The following is an 11,234-nucleotide window of genomic DNA, read 5'->3' on the forward strand; positions in this document are numbered from 1 at the left end:
CGGGACAGTTATATCTCCGATTCAAACTGCGCATTTACATGCGCATATGTGGATGTAGAGAAAGATTGATAGGATATCCCGCTCGGAACGTTGAATTGCTGTGTCAGGTGTGGGACCCAATTCAAGGTAGATGACCAATAGGGCTTGCGGACACCAGCTATCTCGCACTGTTTGTGTGCAACTTTGCGGCCAAGGCCCAACCGCCGCTAGCGGAGGAAGCTTAAAATCCCGCGCCACGCCGCGAAACTCCGCAACATTACCTCATCACCTCTACTCGAGTACGGACTTCACCAACTCCGCAGACGACCTACGATGGAAAGTTTTTGCTACGATGCCCCCGTCACGCCGGAAGTCTTGTCTTGCATGCGCTCAGTCCAAGCGGAAATGCGATAAAGGACTACCCAAATGCCAACGTTGCCTTGCAAAGAAGACTGACTGCGAATATAACGACCGATATCCCGACCGATTGCGGCAAACTACCGAAAGAAATGTAGAAGAAAATGCTGCCTTTGCGGACCCCTTTGCGGGGCCCTTTGCGGAGGAACTGTCCGGTGATTGGCAACTGCAACGGAGTCCCGCGCTACCGGCAGCGGCAACACTCTCGCCCTGCATGAATGATGCATTCTTCAACGTTGGCAATAATCCGTTCAGCATGGCAAGCATACCGCAAGATTGTTTCCTCAGCTCTGCTGTCATCGAAGATATCGTCGCTCAGCAATACCCAACCGATATCGGGCAGATTAGCACGGATACAACTGCACAGGCTCGCGTAGAGTTTGCAGCAAGGAGGTTAGCTGTGGTTCCGAAAACGTTTTGCGAATCAGGGCAAACGATGTTCATCCACCGTCTCTTATTCCAAGAAAGAACCCCTCCGGCTTTACAGGATGCGCTCAGCGCTTGCGCTCTGTATTACTTGAAAAACACAGAGAATCAGGGACTAGTATTCCGCAACTTGGAGCACAGACGGCAACAGCTGATCGCCAACACTGATCCGCTCCGCGCCTCCAAGATGGATCTCCTTGAAGCGCTGCAAGCGCTGATTTTATACCAGATAATAAGACTGTTGGACGGTGACATTCGCCTTAGGGCCCAAGCAGAAGCGGACGAGCCAGTTCTCATAATGTGGGCGGCACACCTTAGGTCACGCACGCGTCAAGTGCAGCCTTCTCCATTGGCTCCAGCTGAAGCGCGACTTCTGCCGGGAAGCACTTTTACGGACTGGCAGCGCTGGCTGATCGAGGAGAGTAGCCGACGGACTGTAATAACAGCGTTTATGTTGAAAGGAGTATACGATTTCTTGAAACTCGGCTACGACACAGTTCCAGACCTGCGAATGAGCTTCACGGCCCAAACCGCGCTTTGGAATTCGCAGTCAGAAATCAGTTGGCGGAAAGCACAAAGCGAGAGGGAGCGGCTCGAAGTGCGGGTGACGCATTGGGACGAGGCAATAGCAAAGGCGAAGCCAGGTGATTTAGAGGAGCTCGGTGTACTGATAATGGCCATGTTAAAGGGGATAGAGGCCACCGGGGAATGGTTGGGACACAGCCACATTATTAAATATGGTTTAGAGGGAGCGGAGTACGGTTCGTTATGAAGTCTTTCTGGATTGAAGATATACATTTTGTGACGGGTTAGATCCCAGCTTTTTATCAGTGAAACATTCGGTTGTTTGCCATCATGTAACGAAAAGGCTATTGTTCGCGTTAACAATAAGAACCGCACAATAGGTATTTCACAAACTGGCTGTCACAGATGTGAGGTGCTTCCAGGGGCACATAAGCCCTTCCTTCCCCATAGTTAGCTCTCTATCCAAGAAAACTCAGTCATCATCGTCTTGTCGCAGCCACCAGCAGATAAGAGCCCCTTTGTGTTCAGGGGCGGCCTGGTTTCACGCTTTCGGGGCGGTAGGAAGTCCCTTTGCACTAACACGCCTTTTTGATGGGGAATGAGTAAGTGAATGCCCAAAATAAATATCCTTCAATTTCAAAAATCCGTTACCTTCCAACAGACGTCGCACCCAGTCCGCACTATCGGATGGTCGGGAAGTTTGCATTTCCACTTCGACTGGACGCGCACTAGGCATGATTTTCGGCGTGAAGAAAACACTACGGCGCGTTATTTCCGTTGTCGGTGGCACGAGTTTTGTAAATTGCTTACCATGGTAACACATTCGCCCCTCTTGAAAGAATTGCGCGTGATCGGTAAGGTTGCGGAGCTTGACGGCATAAAAGAATAGATATACTCCGCTGGCTGTCGGATGTTGAGAGCTAACACGAAAAAAGCGAAGTCAAATCTTAGAACTGCCCAATCGTGATTGTCGAAACTCCGCAAATCCGCAGACGCTAGCGGACCTCAGGGAACGGGAACGGTTGCAGGTCAAAGCGACCAAGAGGAAAATGTCTAGGATTCTGGAAGCTAATGGGCATAAAATACGGACCATACCTCCCAACTTGCGACTCCAATCACACTCTTTAGCCAGCCCTCCACGTTATACACAATCATTTCGTAAGTGTCCAACACAATTATTACCATGGCGATGTGCTCACAACATCCAAGCAACATAAAATGTCGGCCCAACAGCAAACTCTCAGTCAGTGGGTGACACAGATCAACGATACTTTGTTCATCCAACCGAACGACGAAATCGCCATCAAGGCTCTCCATGAGCAAGTCGATCCAAGCTTAGTAGTCAGGTACGCTGCCCTAGCTCGTACATCTTCAGAAGTACAGCTGACCCAGCCACACCGCCAGAATCAACCACAACGTCTACAGCTACGACCAATTCAAAACAGGCCTCCAATACGCCCGTAGTTCCAGTACATCGATCCAAGATGACTTTTCTGTGATACTCCAATGGGAGAACCCGGAGAAACCAGACGGCGTGGTGGCGGTTTTTAGTAAATGGACGTCCAAGGACAAGAAAACGGGCAAGGAGACCAAGAAGTCCAATGTTATTCTCTGGGAGGTCAAGTGGATTGGTGGCAAAAGGAAGCTTACGGGGCAGACTGAGGTGGAGTCTATGTAAGGGCAAGTCTTGCGTCAAGAGGACTAGCAATGTTGTGAGGGCTTGTGGAAACTCATTTCTTCACCAAAGAGCGATGCAAATGACGCAACTTCGTTCGTTTCGTTTCGATACTTCAATTTATAAATTATATCCAGATTTTCCTAACACATAGTGAATGAAGCAAGAATAGATCGAAGTCCCAACCGCAGAGTGTATTTAAAATTGGATCATCTCTACCCCAGCATCAATTCGTCGTAGGCACTCTTTTATGCCAGGATAGGTCCAGTTGTATTTCGCAAACGAATAAATATCTTCAGCAGATCTCCTTTCAATCGACTTCCTCGTATTGTTCTGAATTTGAGCAGCACGCGGCCTTCTGACTCGGTCAAAATCCCGAAGGATCTGCGCTACATCATAAGATGGGAAGTTTATTTCGCTAAATAGACGCAAACCTTCGGCATCCTCAACAGCCTGCGTTCCTCCTTGGCCTTGATGGGGCGTCATTGGATGTGCAGCATCACCGATCAGGACAGTACGGCCTTTGATATACGTTGGGAGCGGGTCTTGATCTCGAAGTTGCCAAAGTTTAATATCCGTTGCGTATCTATAAATGAACCAGTAAGCAAGAGATCTTTTTTGGTTGAGAAAAAAATGGCGTACTTGAAATACTGGACAATTGCAGGAGGGAAGTCGGTAAATAGAGAAATAAGCTCTTCCCTATCGCCTGCTGCAGACCAAGACTCGCTTGTCGCCTCTTTAAGGGACATGTCAGGCACGATGCAGACAAAGTTCAGTATTTCGAAATTTCGACATGGGTACATCACTACAGACCGATTGGTTTGATCGAATGCAAGCACCATATTCAGACAGGCCGATTTGGTGGGGTCTAGGAGATCAGGCACCGCACCACCGTTCTTGTTTTTGATCTCCTCTGCAAGCAGAGTGAAGCGGAAAGCAGACATCCCAGACGGGCGGGCCGTTGACAAAGCAGCATCTCCCACAACGAGGGGGCGAATTCGAGACTTGATCCCATCGGCAGCTATTTTGTAGGCAGAAGATTAGAAAACAAGATCCTCACTGAGGGGAATCTGAAACGGGGACACTTGCCTATTACGAGATGGGCAGTGATCACCTCGCCACTGGCGAGAGTTAAGACACCTTGATCAACGTCCACATTCACGACCTCTGCTCCATATCGGATTGTGGCCGGGGCTCCCCCTATTTTAAGGTCATCGGATGACGCAGTGGCAAGCCGAAGAAATTCGTCGCGGAGGTCCGCACGGTGATTGAACAGCCAGTCAGCCCCGTACTCTTCAACGCACTTCATGTCGGACTCCAACTTGAGCTCCCCTTGTTTGTTCCATGTCAGGGTTCTGCCGACAGGCAACGATCCGACGCGAGTCCGATCAAACCCTAACTGCTCCAGGATCTTTACACCATTTGGGCCGATATTAATGGCGGCGCCAACCTCGATGGCTGTCTTACCCCGCTCGTAGATGGTAACATCATGATGCTCTCGAAGAACTCGCGCTGCCAAAGTCCCGGCCAAGCCCCCACCTACAATGGCAACCTGGAGTCTCGAAGGGGAGTTCATCGTGGCCCTGTTGCAGTGCCTCGAGGACATAAACAGAATGGAGGAGTTATACACTGGGTAGAAATTGATTCACAGGAATTTAAGCAAGTTATTTGGTACCTGACATAATCCAATGAAAATCAACTACACCAGTTAACGAATGCCCCATCACCGCAAGTGATGCATCGGCCCCACGTCCGTCCGAACCCACTGCCCCCGCGCTCTTCCGGACTAACTAGCCTAGTTTTCCCCACCGCCACCGGGTAGGCCCTTCAGCCCTGCGTCCACACAAACAGACTGCTCCCGATGCCAAGTCGATTCGGTCCCCCACCAACCCCCTACGCTCTTCACCCTTCCCTTGAGGACTTGACCCCTTGGATTGGGACTATAGGTCAGCTACCATGCGATAGGGAAGCTATATATAGAGGAGCAAGCGACCTTCGCTAGTATTTTCATTGCCCGGACTGCAAACTCGGCGGGCGTTCGACAATTCATATCTCAACAGACCCTACTTCTTTCCCTCCAGATACTTCTCGCCAGCCTTTCCAGTTTCCATGTAATGAAAAGAACCATGTCTTCTTCGTTGTCAAAACTGGATGATAGCATCTTAGATATCCAGGATTCGCAGTCAGAACACTTCCATTATGTCATGAGCGTGACGTTAAAAGAACTGCTGGCTCCCATTATATGCTACTCTCCTGCGCCACCGTACTCGGTACTGTTTTATGCAGCCATCAAACCGGAGAAACTTGCTGCTGGATGGTGGACAAGCGACTTTACGGTGCGCTTCGCCATGTTTGGAGTTCCTACATCAGCTGGAGAGGTTGAAGAGAACCTTTTGAACCAAAGCAAGAAACAGGTTGACGATCAAAGATGCTACTAACTCCTAAACAGGCCCTCGAGAAGTTTGCTGCTACGGTCGACAAGATGGACGGAGATCCCCCTGCATGCGGACAGTACGGTCTTTTCAAGATACTTCGGTGTCCAGACGAGATGGGCATCACAGATTGAAGTGCGTTGAACATGAAATGACCCCCTCGACGTCCCCCGCAGGATCACTTTCAGTAATTTCTGAGGCTGTAACAAAGCCGAAAGCATCTTCCCACATCTCATTTCGCAATCTTTTTTCTGTGCGTACTATTCGATATTTTCCGTCATGCACCAAAATTTCTTTTTTTTTTCCCATTCTCTTCTGCTTTCAGTTTTTTTTGGTTTTGCTTTTAGTTCTAGGTTCTCACCCGTAGCATCTAAGGTCACGAGTGTAAGATTATACTTCATATCATCTTTCCAGTCCTCTGCGTTCTATTGCTACCTTTGCATTCTATGTCCGATTATGCAGGAGTCAGATATCAGTCAACATTCGATCTAACAGGGGTCCCAAATATGTACATAGTGTCACAAAGTATTGACAGTTTCTACCCCAAAGCCTCGAAGCGAGTGTACCGCTTTATATATTGTTTTCGCCCTACTTTGGCCTTTACTTTTCCGCCTCTTTTTCGCCCACTTTCGAGTGCCTCGGGTTGAACATACATATTATCTATAGGTGGAGGAGTGAAAGGACTTACGTTGCCTGTTATATCATAATAACTACCGATCACATCAAGGTCAAGGTCAAGGTCTTTCCACGCTAGCCTTTTCTCGACACTTGTTTTCCTCGTTGTTCTTCTTCAGTCTATCTTTGCACTGCTTCTTATCTCAAAATACTCTCACTCTGGCGTCCCTTAGTCACCATTATCAGGCATCTCGTAAACCGCAAGGCTTTCTCTATATGAGAATACTCTTGTGGTTGTAAACCAATCTTTCTTCTACCCGCTTCCACTCCTTGCCACTCATCTACCATCACCGCCGTCATTTCTGACCGATCATTGCATAGAGCCGCTCTGTGGTTCCTTTCATCATTCCTCGGTACCACAATCTTTACTATTGCGACTACCCTCGCTATGCTCTAAGCCATTACCTTCATCACAACTTAAGCGAAGTTCAAACCACTGTTCTGAACGAATCCTGCTTTGTGAACCCCGCCCTTTTCAATCAACTTCGTCTCACAATCTTCATTGAGTTGAAGGAATCATGTCACCTCCGCCGCCTGCGACGCTGATCTCCGATATCCCGGACTCACTATCAGAGACTGACCCCACTGCAATGACTAAAACTTTTATGCATCTTTGGGCTGAGTTCGGATGGTTCGAGGGTACATCAAAGTACCCTAAATTGTCTCACGCCGTTCTGCAAATGGAAAGACTGTACGCAGGATGGTATAGGAACGAGACAGCAACATCCTTTGTCATGTCCGGGCTTAATCCATCGGCTTCAGCTTTCAAGTCGCTCCTTAGTAACCTGGACGAGAACAGCCTTGGTCCTATCCATGATGCATTCGAGTTTGTGGAAGGGCTTCCAAAACTCAAACTGTGGATTGGTGAGGTGTCCACATACGATGATTATCTACACTCAGTGTGCAAACTTCTTTTCGACTATTTTACTGAGGTTCAGAAAGAGGGAGTGGATCCGGAGTGGAAGGATTTTTCCGTTCGTCATCAAAAGCAATTTCTACGACTCGAAAAAAATACTGAGGTTGAGAAAGAGGGAATTCCTCTGGGCTGGATAGATTCTGCTGGTCGTCATCAGAATGAATTCCGACGACGAATGGGTATCCTCTAGGCTCTAACACAGCCGAGGGCAGTCTGGCACATGTCAATGCGCATTCCTATTGCCGCGTTTGCTATTTGAAATCCCGCGTTGTGTTCTGCATTTGAAGTTTTTCTTGTTTTCAGTCATACCACGTTTGCTATTGCCTTTGCTTTTGCCCGTGGACAATGCCACAGGCATTATTTGTCTCCTTAGCTCGGGATCGGGGACTTGCTATGCAGTGAATGAAATTGATCCCATGAAATTCTTTATACACAAGTAAACTTAATATTCCCTTCCCTTAAAATATCCGGCCAACTAAAGATCTCCCCATGAAGCCCCGCCTTAGACCTCTTAGTCCAGATTGTCTCGAATATTTGCTTTGCCACTGATGCATACACTAATGCAGTAGTCGCAAAGCAGTAGTCAAACCAGGAAGAAAAGAAAAGCTGCAAGTCTGGCTCCACTGCTTCACACGCAGCAATAAATGCAGGCCATATGAGTGCAGCGCTGCTACCATCCTTCGAGTGGATTTCGTCTTGTTGGATCTTTATCAAGTAGGTGCGCATGGAAGCTACTTTGCATTGAAGCATTGCAGGGTCGACTTCATATATTCTGCGATAGAAGAAGATGAGGAGAGACATGGACATTGCTTGGGCTGTTGTGGACTTGTCATTCTGCAGGAAGTGGTTGTCGTGGGACTGGGTGTCTCCAGTTGTTGAAGAAGATATCAACGTGTTGATAGCTTTCTCAATAGCTTTTGCTCGTATCCAGAACTCCTTCAAGCTTAGTCGCTCTTCTTGGTTCCCATTGCACGTTGTTGACAGGTCGCGCTCGTTGGCAAGTCGAATTACTTGGGATAGAAGCATGAGGAATAGCTCGTCGACTCCGTACACTGTTGGAAACAGTGTGGAGCTCCAGCGGCCTGGGATTGCAAGGTGGAGATCCCGCTGTCCCATCTCCGGATCCTTTTCCTCGGTCATTGCGTCTGCGGAAAAAGCTAGGTTGGGAGATATTCGGAAGTCTCCTTCATATATTGTACCGTCAACTGTTCCTTCGCTAGTTTCAAGTGGTCGTTTGTTTAAGATGTCGGCGACACAGGTTGTTTCGGCCATGATTCTCATAAATGCATAGCAGTGATGTAGTGCTCGTTTCTTTGGAGACAGCTTTGGCCGACTCAATCCTCTGATACGAATAAATTTTTCGGTTTGAATGAGATAGGCACGTCGCTTGTCTGGGTCTCCTTTGAACATCTGCACCAGCGAGAATGTGTTAGCCCATTCAAGTACAGCGTTTATGGGTGCCATACAAATGCGTTTGAAAGACTCAGAATGGCCATCAAAATCTCCTTGTACTTGCTCGTCTTAGTAGTCGACAAGCATGTTTCTTCCATGCATTTTTGAAAGTGACATTGAGCACGTCTCAGGTACATCTCGCCAGATGCCTTCCAATTACCCTGACAAGCAGTGTTGTTACCGAGATGAAAGGCACTTGTGCTCAACACTGCATTCAGCAAGGCGAGTCTCACGTGCTTGATTGACCCATTCATTGTTAATTCTCCCATTGTTGTGACTGCGCATGGGATCACTAAGCCCATCCATGGTGTCTCCTGGCCACGTCGCAGGGGAGATATCAGTGGGACGATCCGGTCTTTGTAATGTGATAGGAGAGTCCAGCCTTCGATGTTTCCCCCATAGACGTCGATTCGTGGTTCGGGTTGTGGCTCGAACGGACAGATATATCTGTCTTCCAACTGCAATAGATCGGGTTCTTGCGCCATCCAATTGTCATTTACACTCGGTTCTTGCACCACAAGATCGTCAAAGTCCAGCCCATCCCCTCTTAATATCTCCGCAAGCTCCTTGTCCCGTTCCTGTGAAGGCAAGGACAAATTGTCGACTTCAAAAGGACTTGACTCGATCAGTTCTGTATGTGGCAATCTGAGTGCCCCGAATGGTCCTCGGAAAAGTGACAACGGTAACTGAGTATCTCCGCGAAGGCCGAAACTTTCCAACTCAGATAGTGCTTTATTGATATTTTTATTCGGTGCGGAGCGAGCGACTTTTTCACTCATGGCATGGCGCTCGGTATCTTGTGAATGGGCATCAGAGGAGATTTTGTATTCAAGAAACTTTGGGTGCAAACCTGTGAAAATTGACTGCCGATGCCTCGCTGCATTCTCCGCACTGAAACCTCGAACATCTTCTTGATCGTTAATGAATTTTAGTTGGATATGATGTTTTGTTTCAGAACAGTTTGTGTCTGTGGGTATCATCAATTCCGACCAAAAGGCGCTGTGATCAGTGTCGAGCCCTACTTGTGGTAGCCATGCTAGTAGATCTGGGGAACCATCCATATTGAACTCGGGAAGTTAGATTCAACGAGTAAATTAAGATCGAAGGTGGCATGTTCAATTCTCTGAGCTCTTGGTGTTGACGGTGGTTCCTTCACCCCGCCTCTGTGCCTCATCAGTGATAGCCGAAATAGGCATGCAACTCCGAAAAAGGTCAATAACAACTATTGAACCAAGTCTGATAATTTATTGAGTTGAAATTCAATAAATTCAGCCTTTGTGTTCAATCGGTTTCTTTTATCCCGATATGGTCAAGATGATGAGTGTCGCAATCCGCTCGGAACCACTTTCCCCCTGTACTTATCACACAACCCTTCGCCGTCAGCCACCGATATGTTAAATAAACACAGAAGGATTACTATTCCAAAATCTCTTGTTGGTCGGTGGCAATACCAGACACTGCCATTGCTAAAACTACTCCCTAGAAACACGGTAATCATCGAATGACTTTGTTCAATCATTCTAAAATAACTAATACAATCTCATTCGCAAAATATACAAACAAAAAGTGATAGCAATCAAGGTACCGTAAGAATAATATCAAATGGATGCCACGCCTCAGGAGAAGAGCTTAGCGATCCGAAGGTTGTTATAGTCCCAGGCTGTAATGTCTTCATATTTGCAGGGAGTGGCAGATGTGATAAATTCCTTCAGCGGGAACAACGATGAGAGGCGGTTTGGCTTGGCGAAGTAGGCAATGGAATAGCGCTCCGGGATCATCTCGTCAGATCCCACTTTCACTGTGGGGGGATACGTCACACGATGGCATGCAGCTCGGAATGTATCATTGGTGAGACGTTGCAGCGAATCACCGATATTGAGAATAATCTCCGACTTTCCACCCGACTCAACGCCGTGGAAGGTTCCCAGATTTGTCTGATCCTCGACTTGGAGACCTCCTGTTGAATCTTGGAATAGCATGGTGATTGTACCAAAGTCTGTGTGCTCCGCGATTCGTGTGGCCGATCCGTCGGCGAGCTCAGAGGCGGGGATGGCTGGGTAGTGAAGGAGCCGGAACTCGTTCTCAGCCTTGTTGTGCAGTGCTCTGAGATCGGCGGCTGAGATCTTGAGAGCTTTGGCTAGCGCGTCGAGAATTTCGAGTTCGACCTCGAAACAGCTTGTGTAGAATTCTTCCATGAATGCACGGAATCCAGGTAGCTTTTCATCGGCTATCCAAATGTTATCTACCAGGTCATCGTAGGCAGAGCCGATATCCAACGTTTCCTGTCATGTCAACAAGATTCTTACCGGTTAGTACGCGGCCACAGTTACCTTAATATCCCGGACAGATTTTCCCTGAGCAAGCCCTTTCTCGTAGCCACTGATGCTCCCGACTGATTCCTGTCCGACAAAGCTGTATCCGCGGTTGGGATTGGCTTGTGGTGGGTGTTTGGCAGTCATCTTGTCCTCCAATGAAAGATCGAAGAATCGTCGGGTCTATGATAAAACTCAGTGACGGCAATATCATTCTCACAAACTAGCATACGTACATAGTCAAAGAGCTGAGAAATGAGATCTTCTGGAAGACCATGGTTCTTCACCTTGGCCACTCCTCGAGTCTTCAATGTCTTTAGCAGGGTGGCTGAAACGGCCTCGCTTTCCTCGGAGGTTCCCTTGAGCAAGGACAAATCAATAGCTTCGGACATAATGTTGGTGGTGGTGTCGAAAATGGGTTGATA

The 11,234-nt window shown here is 48.0% G+C and overlaps 7 protein-coding genes across 7 annotated transcripts; 4 read left to right on the forward strand and 3 right to left on the reverse strand.

Moving 5' to 3' along the window:
- Positions 1-130: 130 nt before the first annotated feature.
- Positions 131-1,594, forward strand: PENARI_c003G07798 (Zn(II)2Cys6 transcription factor domain-containing protein; the record flags this gene model as incomplete). The annotated part of the gene is made up of 1 exon (XM_022628545.1): positions 131-1,594. One exon carries the CDS (start codon positions 131-133, stop codon positions 1,592-1,594), a length of 1,464 nt encoding a protein of 487 aa, XP_022491670.1.
- A 971-nt stretch (positions 1,595-2,565) lies between these two features.
- PENARI_c003G02019 (uncharacterized protein) lies at positions 2,566-3,025 on the forward strand (the record flags this gene model as incomplete). Its single annotated transcript, XM_022628143.1, has 2 exons — positions 2,566-2,693; positions 2,752-3,025. 2 exons carry the CDS (start codon positions 2,566-2,568, stop codon positions 3,023-3,025), a joined length of 402 nt encoding a protein of 133 aa, XP_022491666.1.
- Positions 3,026-3,220: 195 nt separating this feature from the next.
- Positions 3,221-4,598, reverse strand: PENARI_c003G12570 (FAD-dependent oxidoreductase; the record flags this gene model as incomplete). The annotated part of the gene is made up of 3 exons (XM_022628866.1): positions 3,221-3,608; positions 3,665-4,043; positions 4,106-4,598. 3 exons carry the CDS (start codon positions 4,596-4,598, stop codon positions 3,221-3,223), a joined length of 1,260 nt encoding a protein of 419 aa, XP_022491990.1.
- Positions 4,599-5,148: 550 nt separating this feature from the next.
- On the forward strand, positions 5,149-5,588 carry PENARI_c003G05117 (uncharacterized protein; the record flags this gene model as incomplete). The annotated part of the gene is made up of 2 exons (XM_022628358.1): positions 5,149-5,400; positions 5,472-5,588. The coding sequence occupies 2 exons, from the start codon at positions 5,149-5,151 to the stop codon at positions 5,586-5,588; spliced, it is 369 nt and encodes a 122-aa protein (XP_022491963.1).
- Positions 5,589-6,647: 1,059 nt separating this feature from the next.
- Positions 6,648-7,235, forward strand: PENARI_c003G07381 (uncharacterized protein; the record flags this gene model as incomplete). Its single annotated transcript, XM_022628516.1, has 1 exon — positions 6,648-7,235. The coding sequence occupies one exon, from the start codon at positions 6,648-6,650 to the stop codon at positions 7,233-7,235; it is 588 nt and encodes a 195-aa protein (XP_022491631.1).
- Positions 7,236-7,471: 236 nt separating this feature from the next.
- Positions 7,472-8,751, reverse strand: PENARI_c003G05704 (fungal specific transcription factor domain-containing protein; the record flags this gene model as incomplete). The annotated part of the gene is made up of 2 exons (XM_022628393.1): positions 7,472-8,455; positions 8,512-8,751. The coding sequence occupies 2 exons, from the start codon at positions 8,749-8,751 to the stop codon at positions 7,472-7,474; spliced, it is 1,224 nt and encodes a 407-aa protein (XP_022492019.1).
- Positions 8,752-10,113: 1,362 nt separating this feature from the next.
- On the reverse strand, positions 10,114-11,201 carry PENARI_c003G01666 (isopenicillin N synthase family dioxygenase; the record flags this gene model as incomplete). Its single annotated transcript, XM_022628111.1, has 3 exons — positions 10,114-10,779; positions 10,828-10,992; positions 11,046-11,201. The coding sequence occupies 3 exons, from the start codon at positions 11,199-11,201 to the stop codon at positions 10,114-10,116; spliced, it is 987 nt and encodes a 328-aa protein (XP_022492066.1).
- Positions 11,202-11,234: the final 33 nt, after the last annotated feature.

The sequence above is a fragment of the Penicillium arizonense genome (assembly GCF_001773325.1).
Source record: "Penicillium arizonense strain CBS 141311 chromosome Unknown PENARI_contig003, whole genome shotgun sequence".
NCBI classification, from domain to species: Eukaryota; Fungi; Ascomycota; class Eurotiomycetes; order Eurotiales; family Aspergillaceae; genus Penicillium; species Penicillium arizonense.